Source organism: Lissotriton helveticus, chromosome 9 (assembly GCF_964261635.1).
Source record: "Lissotriton helveticus chromosome 9, aLisHel1.1, whole genome shotgun sequence".
Classification (NCBI taxonomy): Eukaryota; Metazoa; Chordata; class Amphibia; order Caudata; family Salamandridae; genus Lissotriton; species Lissotriton helveticus.
In genome coordinates, this window is record NC_136070.1 from 29,598,988 (window position 1) to 29,611,503 (window position 12,516).

General features: G+C 46.8%; 1 protein-coding gene across 3 annotated transcripts in view; it reads left to right on the forward strand.

Annotated features, from left to right (window-relative positions):
- The window catches only part of STRN3 (striatin 3), a 984,550-nt gene that overhangs the window by 681,931 nt on the left and 290,103 nt on the right, over positions 1-12,516 (forward strand). For all 3 annotated transcript variants that reach the window (XM_078659406.1, XM_078659407.1, XM_078659408.1), the window contains 2 exons: positions 6,025-6,200; positions 6,457-6,504. In XM_078659406.1, coding sequence (XP_078515532.1) covers positions 6,025-6,200; positions 6,457-6,504 — 224 coding nt within the window. The remainder of the gene's footprint in view (positions 1-6,024; positions 6,201-6,456; positions 6,505-12,516) is intronic.

Below are 12,516 nucleotides of genomic sequence, written 5' to 3' on the forward strand. Positions count from 1 at the left end.
TGGTTTCCGTCCTTCAGCTTCTCTTGGTCCTTCTAGTCAGGTAGAGGTTCGACACTGTCTGCCACCGCACCCTAGTCCAGCGCCTCAACAACATCGGTATCCAAGAGAAGGCACTGGAGTGGACCATCTCGTTCCTCGCTGGAAGAACACAGAGTCCGCCTCCCCCCGTTTCGCTCCGAGGCCACCAAAGTCATCTGCGGCATCCCGCAAGGATCTTCACTCAGCCCCACCCTCTTCAACGTCTACATGAGACCTCTTGCAGCCATCGCACGCCAGCACAACCTCAACATCATCTCTTACGCCGACGACACCCAGCTGATCCTCTCCCTCACCAGAGACCCCGACACCGCCAGAACCTGCCTACACAAAGGGATGAAAGACGTCGCCGAGTGGATGAAGGACAGCCGCCTGAAACTGAACACGGACAAGACGGAAGTCCTCATCCTGGGATCCTCGCCCTCCGCCTGGGACGACTCCTGGTGGCCCCCAGCCCTGGGCACCGCACCAAAGGCCAACCGACCACGCACGCAACCTGGGCTTCATCCTGGACTCCTCCCTCTCGATGACCAGACAAGTCAACGGCGTCTCCTCATCGTGCTTCAACACCCTGCGTATGCTCCGCAAGATCTTCCGCTGGATCCCGACCGAGACCAGGAAGACTGTCACCCAGGCACTTGTCACCAGCCGGCTGGACTACGGAAACGCCCTCTACGCCGGAACCACAGCCAAGCTACAGAAAAGACTCCAGCGCATCCAGAACGCCTCCGCCCGACTCATCCTGGATGTCCCCCGACGCAGCCACATCTCCAGCCACCTGAGGAACCTGCACTGGCTCCCCGTCGACAAGAGGATCACGTTCCGGCTCCTCACCCACGCACACAAATCTCTCCACGACCTGGGCCCCAAGTACCTCAACGACCGCCTGACCTTCTACATGCCCACCCGCCAGCTACGGTCCACCAGCCTCGCCCTCGCAGCCGTACCACGCATCCGAAGAGCAACCGCCGGAGGAAGATCCTTCTCTTACCTGGCTGCCAAGACGTGGAACTCCCTCCCCCTCCACCTTCGGCTGACCAAGGACCATCTCACCTTCAGAAAACAACTCAAGACCTGGCTGTTCGAGCAGTAGCATACCCCCTCCCCCAAGCGCCTTGAGACCCTCCCGGGTGAGTAGCGCGCAATACAAATGGTTTGATTGATTGATTGATTGATTGAGGTTCGTCGTGGTCAAAACTGGATCTTAGAAAGATGGAGCAGGCAGGCTCCTAACAAAGGAAAATCCACCAGGCGTCCAGGGGCTGGGCAGGGCCCAAGGAGGCAAGCCTTCCCCTGGGCCCAAGCAGCAGCACGCCTCTGGTAGTTTCAAGTTGGCAAACAAGAACAAGAACTTTTTAGAAGAGGTCACAGCCTCCTTTTATACACGAAATTCCTTTGTCTGGGAAACCAGTTGCAGCTGGTTTTGGAGTACTTTGTTTTCCCCAGCCACCCTTTCCATTCATCAGGCAGGCTAGGGTCATCATCCGCACCACAGGGGGCGGAGCCAGCATTGTGTGGGAAAAGCCCAGCCCTATTCAGGACCCAGGTGCAGCCCCTCCCTCACATCAGCATGCTAATCTCTCCATTCACCACGGGGCAGACACACACAGACTCCTGGAGCCGGGCTATCCAGCCAGCCTCAGCCACTCATGCGCCAGCATACTCACTGCACACGCACACCCATGTCTAGAAGTGGCACTTCCACACTAGACACATACACGCCGCATACATCATCGCGCAGCATTCAATCTCACGAGTTCACACATACCAAACTCGAGCCTGCCCTCCCCACGCATCAGGAACTAACATGGACACATACATTCCCCATGCATTCCTATGAGAGGGCAGGCCCACCTTACCACACGCACGCACTTTACCCTGGGACACAGTGGTAAAGTGCGCAGAAACCAAAAAAATCACTAACACCATGTCACCATTAAAAGCAAAAAGTTCAGGGGTGAACCTGCCAGAAGGGCCAAGTCCAACACAAGGCTATTGGAAAAGAAGAGCAGGAGACAGAGCGAGGCTTTCAAAGAGTTCATTGCGCCTTTCAACGGGGTGCCGCGCGTGACAAGACCTAAACCTGCGGATTCCTTGGGCGCACCCATGGCCTCACACGGCGAAAAACAAGACAGAAAACAGAAACAAACCTGCAGCTGCTTTTGTTTCTGTGAAGAAGCGGCACGGCCTAACAACTCGTGCTGGGCGGCTTCATTTTTTAGTAGGGCCTAGGCTGCGCTGCGTAAGATCGTCAGAGCATTAAGTGTGTGTCACACGGGTAAACGGAAACCTCCGTACACACACACCTTCAAGACGGAAGGCTGGCACGTGTAAATATGTCGTGGCAAGTGCGGTACCACAAAGGCAGGCACGTGTTTATTTTCGAATCGCGCTTTTACTTTAGCCTATCTTAGGATGCTTGTTTCTGGTCCAGAGAGGACCTGGCTTGGCAGTTCGGGCTGGACTGTTCCCACGAGGCTCAGGCTCAAGACTGATTTGCATATGGCTGGGTCTAAACTGGGGTGGCATGGTGAGCAAAAGAACTATGGATTTAACCCATATCTGGTGACTGGGGTGAATGTTTGATTTAATCTGCATTCCGCCTATCATCTGTGTATCTTTTGTTTTCTCGCCCTAAGTGCGCTGGGTTTGCCCAGACGGGTCCTGGGCTCATTGTGTCACTGGATTCAACTTAGCCTGGCTGATGAGGGGTGATGCCCCGAAACCGGTCCCAGGATGCTTGTTTCCAGTCTAGAGAGGACCTGGCTTGGCAGTTTGGGCTGGACTGTTCCCATGAGGCACAGGGTCAAGACGGATTTGCAAATGGCTGGGTCTAAACTGGGGTGGCATGGTGAGCAAAAGAGCAATGAATTTAACCTAGATCTATTGACATGGGTGAATGTTTGATTTACTCTGCATTCCGTCCATCTTCCGTGTCTCTTTTGCTATAGAATAGAGTAGCCCACTGATACTAGGTCCTTAAAAATTGCGCTGCAGCTTTCCTTAAAATCAAATCAAGGAACTTATAAAGTTCACGGTTACTCCAAGAGTATCATGGCGCTACAGGTTCGTTAACTGTGGGAGTGGAGGGAGGCGGTGGTGGTCTAAAAAGCCAGGTCCAGGTTTTCAATCTACAGTTAAGAGCTCACATCCTTAGTTGCACGAATGTACAGGAGAAGAGCATTCGATCTAGCACAGAAAACAAGATACCTTCCTTTTGTTTATCATTGAGAAAGTCCAGATTAAATTGTGATAGTACAGATGTTGTGGTGTTTATCTACAGCTGATTCGGCATTAGGCAACATCCCACTTAGGGATTTTGTCTAGAGGAGAAAACATTTCGGAATCTACTTGACTTCCACATTAAAATTTAAGTGGTCATTAGCTTAATAAGTATAAAGTCAGCAGTCTGCCTGCAGCTAAAGTACGTTTAGCAGAATCTTTGGGTTCCCATTTTGTTGAAGACCAAGAGCATAAAAATGTAGCGATCTACTTATGATACTATTTACGTGCTGGCTGATCCAGTTACGTGTGGCAGCTCTAGCCACTTGTTATGGTTTGGTTGGAACTTTGCTTACCTTTAGGACTCATTCAGCAGGCCTGATTTAATTAAGTAGGTTCTAGTAGCAAACACTCTTGCAGCTAGACTGCTAAGCTAAATGGTGGTGCACCACAAAGACAGTTTGGCTAAATAAGACTTCCATGTTAAGAAAAAGTCCTCTCCTATAAGCAGCAACTGAAATTATACATTTGGTGCAAAATTAGACAATACCTATTCAATAAAATAAAAAGAATATGTCCATTTTAAAAAGGAGGATGAAGAAATACAGGAAAAAATCAAGGTAAGGCAGTATACTATCACAGTACAAGAGTAATCATCAACGTTCTGATAAAAAGCAGCTGTTGTGCCTCTGCAGCCTAACTCATCTTAACAAGAATATGGTAACTTTCATACCACCTGTGATAGTTTCAGGCATCCTTCTACAGACCGGCAAACATCTGTTTGTTATTAATGAGTACCTTATTAGCCATAGAGGAAATCTGCTAGTCCTGAAAGGATTGATGAGTTTTAAGCTCTTATTGAAGGATCCATATTAAGTTTCCTGTAGAGACTGTAGAACTGATAACTGTGTTTTTATTCATAATGTTTTGACTGAATTTCCTCTCAGCTTAGAAATAATTTTGCCTGCCAAACCGATGCATCTTCAATTGAGGAAACTTTATTCAAACTGGATGTTTCCAGCGCTTATTAAGTTCTACTGGGAAAGAAACGCTGACATCTGGAAAGCAGATAATCTTTTTTTTCAACACCTATTGTGATCTCACTCCCAGGAACTTGATGGTAGAAGGCACTGTTATGAGGTGACTAGTCTTGGACATATCCAAAGCTTCCAATATGAGTTCTTCCTACTGAGAAAATTCTCCTGTAGACACAGCATCAGTTGCTTTTCAGATGTATGTATTTGTCCATCTGAGTTTTGTAAGGCAGGACCCTGAGCCGCCACAAATGTCTTTTTGTAAACATTATTCAGTGGTTGCAACTTCCCTCGTGATGATGCCCTTTACCTGGAAGTTCTGTGCAGGTCTTTGCTTGCTGCCTCATCTGGAATATTTTTTCCAACCAGTTGGAAAGGACCAGATCAAAAATAGCTGGCAATGGAACAGTTACCAAAAGAAACAATTGATGGACAGAATGCTGGATAATGCAAACATTCACCCCCATTCACAAGGATCTGGGTTTAATCCATCATTCCTTTGCTCAGCATACCACCCCAGTTTGGACCCGGCCATATGCAAATCAGTCTTAACCCTGAACCCTGGGAACAGTCCAGCCCGAACTGCGAAGCCAGGTCCTCACTGGACCGGAAAGAAGCATCACAGGAGCGGTTTCTGGGCATCACCCTTTATCAGCCAGGCTAGCTTGAATCCAGTGATGTAGTGAACACGGTACCTACGTCTGGGCATACCCTTCCCACTTAGGGCGACATATGCAAAAGAAACAATCGATGGATGGAATGCTGGACCATGCCAACATTCACCCCCAGTCACAAGGATCTGGTTTAATCCATCATGGGGTGAGTGTCTGAAATGTTTCAACGATCCATCCATTAGCTCCTTGTGTTCGCTTTGTTTGCCCTAAGTTGACAGGGTATGCCCAGACATGGGTCCATTGCTCACTTTGCCACTGGATTCAAGCTAGCCTGGCTGATGACTGGTGTTACCCAGAAACCGGTCCCAGGATGCTTGTTTCTGGTTCAGGGAAGATATGGCTTGGCAGTTCGGGCTGGACTGTTCCCATGAGGCACAAGGTCAAGACTGATTTGCATATGGCTGGGTCTAAACTGAGATGGGAAGTGAGCTAAAGAATGATGATGGATTCAAACCAGATCTGTGACTGGGGATGAGTGTCTGAAAAGTTTCAGCGCTCCGTCCATTATCTCCTTGTGTTTGCAATGGAACAGTTACCTTCATTGTCATTTCACTTCAATTAATTCATTCTTCAAAACACACAGAAAGCCATAACCTTATTATACATATGTTGTGGTCCAGCTCCAGATTTCTGAATTAATGTTCCAACAGGGCTGCTATATTTGGTGACTCTTGCGTCATAGGTGAGTGGGAATATTTTGAAGTGGTAGCATCTTTTGGAAAAGCTATTTCTGTTTGTGTATGATGCCATCATTCCCAACAACTTGTGAAGGCGAGAGAGCAAGAATGACTGCAATTGCCTTAAAATAAAAGTTTCTTTTCTTAGGGGGTTGCTCTTGGTTTTTATGGTATGGCATTGTTAGTAAAGACCTATTTTGGAGCACTTGCCCGAAAATGAACTGTCAGATAGGGATCAATGTTAAATATAGAAGATTAGAAAAATGATTGAACTTTATTGAAACCTAACTGTATTTGAAGATGTCGACCAGTCTGATAAATTGTCACACTTCATTGGAAATCTCGCAAAAGATGTGCTAATCCCATGTTCTTGTATTTTAGTTGCCTGCCAATAAAGATGCATTTCGTAAGACTTGGAATCCAAAATACACGCTTCGGAGCCATTTTGATGGCGTTAGAGCATTGGCGTTTCACCCTGTAGAGCCTGTGCTGGTCACAGCCTCTGAGGACCATACGTTAAAGCTGTGGAACCTGCAGAAAACTGTTCCTGCCAAAAAGCAAGTATTGCCTTGCTGAGAGCAAGGTCACTAATATTGCGGCCTAATTATAGGTCTGGAACCATCACAATTTTATCTCACTCAGCATGTTTAATATGAAAGTTTTTATAAAAATCACAGCACCAATTCATCTTTGTTTGTCGAACGCATGCTTTTTAAAATAAAAAAAAGAGTGATTAAGGAAAATTCAAAACCTGAATAATTTTTATTAAGCTGTAATTGCCATTGACATTATTACCCTGTGTTTTTTTTCTAGGAGTGCCTCTTTAGATGTGGAGCCAATCTACACATTCAGAGCTCATATGTAAGTGTTTTAATTTTAACCGACCTTGAACATAGCTGAATCGTGCATGTGTTTTTTTCCAGGTTGTGTGAAACGATTGCCTTAGCGCTAGACTAGTTAATGTACTTTGAACATTCTGGAACTAAGCTCCCAACATCAAGTGGAAGAACTACAAAGCCGGTTGGAAGATGCAGAAGGGCGCACACGAAGAAGCAAAGTACGATAATAGGCATCTCTGAGAATAGTGAAGGCAATAACCCCATGCAATTTATCGAAAATGGTTGTGCACCTCAGTGGCAACAGAGGGTCTGACTGGTATGTTCAGCGTCGAATGGGCACACAGGGTTCCGACTGGGAGCCGTACCCCGGGTGCGACGCCGGGACCAATAGTGGCCAAGATTTTAAATAACAAGGACAGAGACATGCTGCTCCGGAAGATTCAAGAAAATGCACCCATACTATGAGAATACTAGAATTTCTCTATTCCCGAACTACACCATACAAGTACGTCAAAGGGCATCATACATGGGAATTAAACACCTACAGCAACTCAACATATATTTTACTATTCCCGGCCCGTCTCAAGATTATACACATATTTGACCGCTATTTCTTTGAAGATGCTGAGGCAAGCATGATCCTGGATCAAGACCACGTTTCTGGACCTCGCAATCCTGTAAGAATATAGGTGGCCGCCGACGTGCATTCCCCGCCGTACAAGAAATAAGCAACGTTACGAGAGCCGCTCACGGCTGGGAGAAGAGGTGCTGCCCACCCCAGAACAGAAAATGGCGAGAAGATAAACGGCGCTCCAGACGGCGGCTAAACTGAGAAATTCCGAAGATCCCAACGGAGGGGACACATTTTTAGATGGTTCTGAGCTGGGATGGGGCAGTGAGCTAAATAACGGCGATGGATCAAGCCCTGATCTTTGGACTGGGTAAGAGTCGTCTGCTTAATTCAGACACTCTGTTCATCACCACCCCCTTTTCTGAATCGTTTTTGGCCACTATAGGTGTGGCAGGGTATACTCAGACATGAGTCCCTTGCTCACTGCTCCATCAGGATTCAAGCAAGCCGGGCCGACGACGCCTGAAATGGCAGAAACCGGTCCCCGGAAGCTTGTCTCCTTTCTGGTGAAGAATTGGCTTGGTAGTTTGGTCTGCCCTGTTCCCATGATGCACTGGGCCAGGGACAGACTAATTTGCATATAGCCAGGTTCTGAGCTGGGATGGGGCAGTGAGCTAAATAACGGCGATGGATCAAGCCCTGATCTTTGGACTGGGTAAAAGTGGTCTGCTTAATTCAGACACTCTGTTCATCACCACCCCCTTTTCTGAAACATTTTTAGATGGGGCAACACTCTCAAACTCAGACAGTAGCCTAACTCTGTTCCCATCAGTAACACCACAAACCGCGCAAGAAATATTAGGATAACCGCGCCTTAACCCAAACTAAACAGTGCAGGCCCCACTGAACAGTGCTTAATGGTGTACACTGGGCACGCTCACTTCACGGATTGCATGTCGCTGACACTGCAAATCAAAGAAAAGCGGCACTGCCAACTACAGATACATAGTGTGGATGGACCGTCCCTACTAGTACAGAAAGATATCCTGATATGGGGTGGATGAGCTGGTGCTGGACCAGGGGGCACCCTCCCCCCTGTCCGAGATACAACTGCACAGCCGGCAAGGAGATCAAAATGACCGCGGCAGGTCTAGTCACACTCCCCTCCACCTCCCCCCCACCTCCTCCCTCCCCCCAACCTCCTCCCTCCTCCTCCTCCTCCCCCCTCCTCCTCCCCCGTCAACCCCCCCCCCCCAGCAAATGCATGTACTGTTTTAAATCCATTGCCATTGAAGGCGCATGTTTGGTCAAACACATTTCTTAGGTTGGACCTCTGTATTGGGATGTTTGTTACATATGTTAAGAGTCCTAGCGGGTGCGCACTCTCACCATGCATTGCCACTGGCTGTATTTCTTCCATGCGCCCTCGCTTGTCTATGGTAAACATGACACAAATGGCAGCACCACAGAAATATAATTTCACAACATGGAATGTTAGGTTGGATGGGATCTATTAACAAACTGCACTGTGTGTATGCACAGCTGGGTAAACGTAAATCCCAGATAGTATTTTTATAAGACGTGGAACTGAACGCGGCAGAAGCCTGCAAGCTCCGGAAAAAAATGGAGAGGGCAACTATACCATATTACATACTCTGTGTTTACAAGAGGAGCGGCAGTGTGGATTAGAGCGCCTAGATACAGAAGGCAGTTAAGCATTAGTATGAGACAAATTCGACAGAACACAAGTGATATCTGTGAGAAAGTGCCCTCTTTCTTGCATGGTATGCCCCCACTTTTTGCTGAATTGCTGATGTGCTTTGACTGAGTGTGCCCTGGGCTCCTGCCAATCCGGTACCCAGGGCCCGTGTTCCTTTCCTAAAACTGCATTGAAGCCTAAACCCAATTGGCATCTCTGGCCACATGTCAGCCCCTGGTCAATGGTTCCCTAGGTACCCAGGCCACTGTGACCAGAGAAGGCCCCTAAGGACTGCAGCACTTATTGTGCCACCCATAGAGGCCATGTGCCCTGACACACACACACACACACTGCCTTGGCAGGCTGCGTGTCTTGGTGCAGAACAAAACAAAGAGTCAACATGGCACACATCCCTGTGTGCCATGCCCACAAACCACTGCCCTGGCATACATCAGTCACCCCTCTAACTGGGGGCCCTATGCCAGAGGTGAGGGCACAGGTGCATGAGCCCTGTACCCTTACAGTACCCAGGTCCATTCCTGGGCACTGTAAGTGCGGGGCTGCCATTAATAGTATATGGTGCTGGGAGGTTGTCATTATGAACTCCACAGCACCATAATGGCTACACTGAAGACTGAGAAGTTTGGTATCAAACTTCTCAGCACATTAAACCCACACGGATGCCAGTGTGGGATTTATTGTAAAATGCCCCCTAAAACCTGACCAACTCCCAGTGACCTGACTGAGTGGCTACTGAGGCTGCCACCCCTAGACATGTTTCTGAACCCCTGGGTCGAGAGCTTGCTGCTCTCGGGGGCCTGTAACAATGCACATCCTGGGACGAGGTGCCAAGCCGTCTCCCTCAGGATGGGCAAGGGTCACGATGGAGAAGCTTCAAAGACATACCGCCTTTGTGAGCCTCTCCAGGCCACTTGCTGTACTCAGCAACTGGTCCCCACTGGTTCTACCCCCCACTTTGGGCGGGAGACCCAGCGGGAAAAACAAAGTGAGGAAGAGAGGTGTGCCAACCTGTGCCAACTCCACCCCTAGGGTGGGGGAGGTGAAGGACAACCCCAAGTTGTCTGGGCTAAGTACCTTTTTGTTTTGTAGTGGAGTGCTTTGTGGGTAATACATGCCAGCTTAAATTGGATTCTGGCTTCGTATGGTAGCCAGTTTAATGCTTTCAAGTGTGGGGAGATATGGTAATATTTTCTAGTCCGTGTAATGAGTCTTGCGGCCGCATGGAGACAGGCTTTTAGTGGTGCTGTAGACATTTGTGGTAGACCTGCTAGTGTTGTACATCCATATTCAATCCTTGAGATAACTAAGAACTGAACTGACAATTTGAGGTCTGTCTTAGTAATGAGAGGTTTCACTTTTCTGATATAGTTCAGGTGAAACAGGGCACTTTTTGCCATTGATTTGATGTGGGCTTTAATGTCTAGGTTCTTATCCAGCATGATTCCCAGTGATTTAGTCGCGTCAACTCGGGTAGTGGTGCAGTTGAGCGCTGTGATCAGTTTGGTCCATTCCTTCACATTTGTGTGGTTCTTTGGAGGTGATATTAATAGGAATTCCGTTTTATGTGCATTTAGCTTCAGATGATTGCTAGTTAACCATTGTAGTGACACTTTTAACGCCTCGTTCATTGTCTTGATGTCTTCCTGAGTGTCACCTGAGTACATGTGATGGGATATGTTTGCGTCTCGGAGAATTTCTGTAAGAGGTTCGACATATAGGTTGAATAGTGACAGATAGTGTTGATCCTTGAGGGACTCCAATCAAATTCGGGCATGATGGGGATAGCGTCTGGTTGACCAGGAACCTTTGTGTTCTGTTATGGAGGAAGGATTCCAACCATTTCAGAACATTTCCAGATATTCCCATCCTGCCTTGAAGCCGGGCTAGCAATTTTTCATGATTTACCGTGTCAAATGCAGATGACAGGTCAAGGAGGACTAATAAACATGTTTGATTGTGATCTAGGGCCTGTAGCGCATCATCCACTATATGTAAGATTGCTGTTTCCGTACTGTGGCCTGGTCTGAATCCCGATTGGCAGTCGTCCAGCAGATTGAAATTAGCTATGTGGTTGCTCAGTTGATTTTGCACACATTTCTCAATTAGTTTGGCAAGTAATGGAATATTGGTTAATGGGCGAAAGTTATTCGGATCTGCCGGGTCTGCTGTAGGTTTTTTGATTATGGGGAGGACTTGACCTGTTTTTAGGCATTCGTAGTAACTGACTCCACACAGGTAGATGATGTTCAGGAGGATTTATTCAAGTTAGTTGGAAGATCAGTAGGACAATAGTATTCAGCCCCACCAGGAGCAGCCAGCTCAGCCCCATCATAACTGTGGCTTATCTTCAAACAGCACCCAACATTCCATGGTGCATCACAGTGCAGAGGCATTCCACTAGAAGGCATGAAGTGGGTAAAGGCATACATAGGAATATGTAATAAGTGGAATACAACATACCTCCCCTTCTTCCACAACAGAACAATGAAGATAGGAGTATAGAACTAAAAAGAAAGCGAACGCATACCGATAATTACCTGCTGACACACCCACTGGCCAGGCAGATATGACAGGAGACACTGCACAGCATGAGAAATAGAAAATACAGAAAAGGAATGAACAGATAAAGACCAGACACACTCCTTATCTGAAAACACACGGCAATGCAAAGTGCATAAAGAAACAGTAAGACTTGAGGAGTAAAACAGAAAAGGTATGAACACAAAAGTAGATATATGAACACAAAAGTAGATACTATTCTTCCCTTCTCTATAAAACAACGAGAAAAAGAGAATACAATGATAACCCAAGACCTACTCCAGACACACCAACCAACCGGAACAGTATGAAAGGAGACAGGCATTGAGTAAATTAAAATAGTAAACAGAGAAGCAGAGGAAAGGACCACAAGAGAACTTTCATACTTCCCTGTAAACATAGCAATTTAAAATATAATTTAGACTCGTTGAATATCGAGCAATACAATTCAGCAGAAATGTACTGAGTAATTGAGAGTGTAAACTCCTATAGACACGACCTCGTAAAAGGTCACACATTGAAAACTTGATGAGTGTAACCTCACAAAATAGTGAAGGTTATACAGAAAAAGCATTGAAAAATTGAGAGGGATAAACCCCCATATCGAAAACCTAAAAGGTCAAACATTGAAAACAAAGAAATTAATGAAAGGCAGTAACAAAATTTGACAACGTCATGAAGGTCACACATTGAAAAACTTGAGAAATTGAACTATTGGATGTGACCATTTGAAACTGTGAGTACAGTGACAAGTACAACACTATGTAATCCCAACAAGGGAATACTACTGGTATGCATGCACATTGATAAGTAAAAATTGACACACATCCCCTACAAAGGAATAGAACCCCGCAACACACCTCCAGAGAGGTCAATAAATTGTGCCTACAAAATAGAGGACACCCGTCCACGCGACACACCTCAACTGGTGGTCAACTGAATGCACATGAAAGCGGAAAATAACCTCAAAACATACCTCGCGGAGAGGTCAAAAGTCATGCATGTGTGAGTGGGACTACAGTCCACACAACACCTGGTGCACTGTGTGAAGGTAAAACCTCAGACACTGTAAAATATAAACATAGCATGTTGTACCCCCACTGGAGGTCAAAGTGTATGCACATGAGAATGGGGAATACCCAATAAAAACCTGAAGGAGGTCAAAAGACATTGTGCATTGTAAAATAGAATAAAACAGTGTAAAC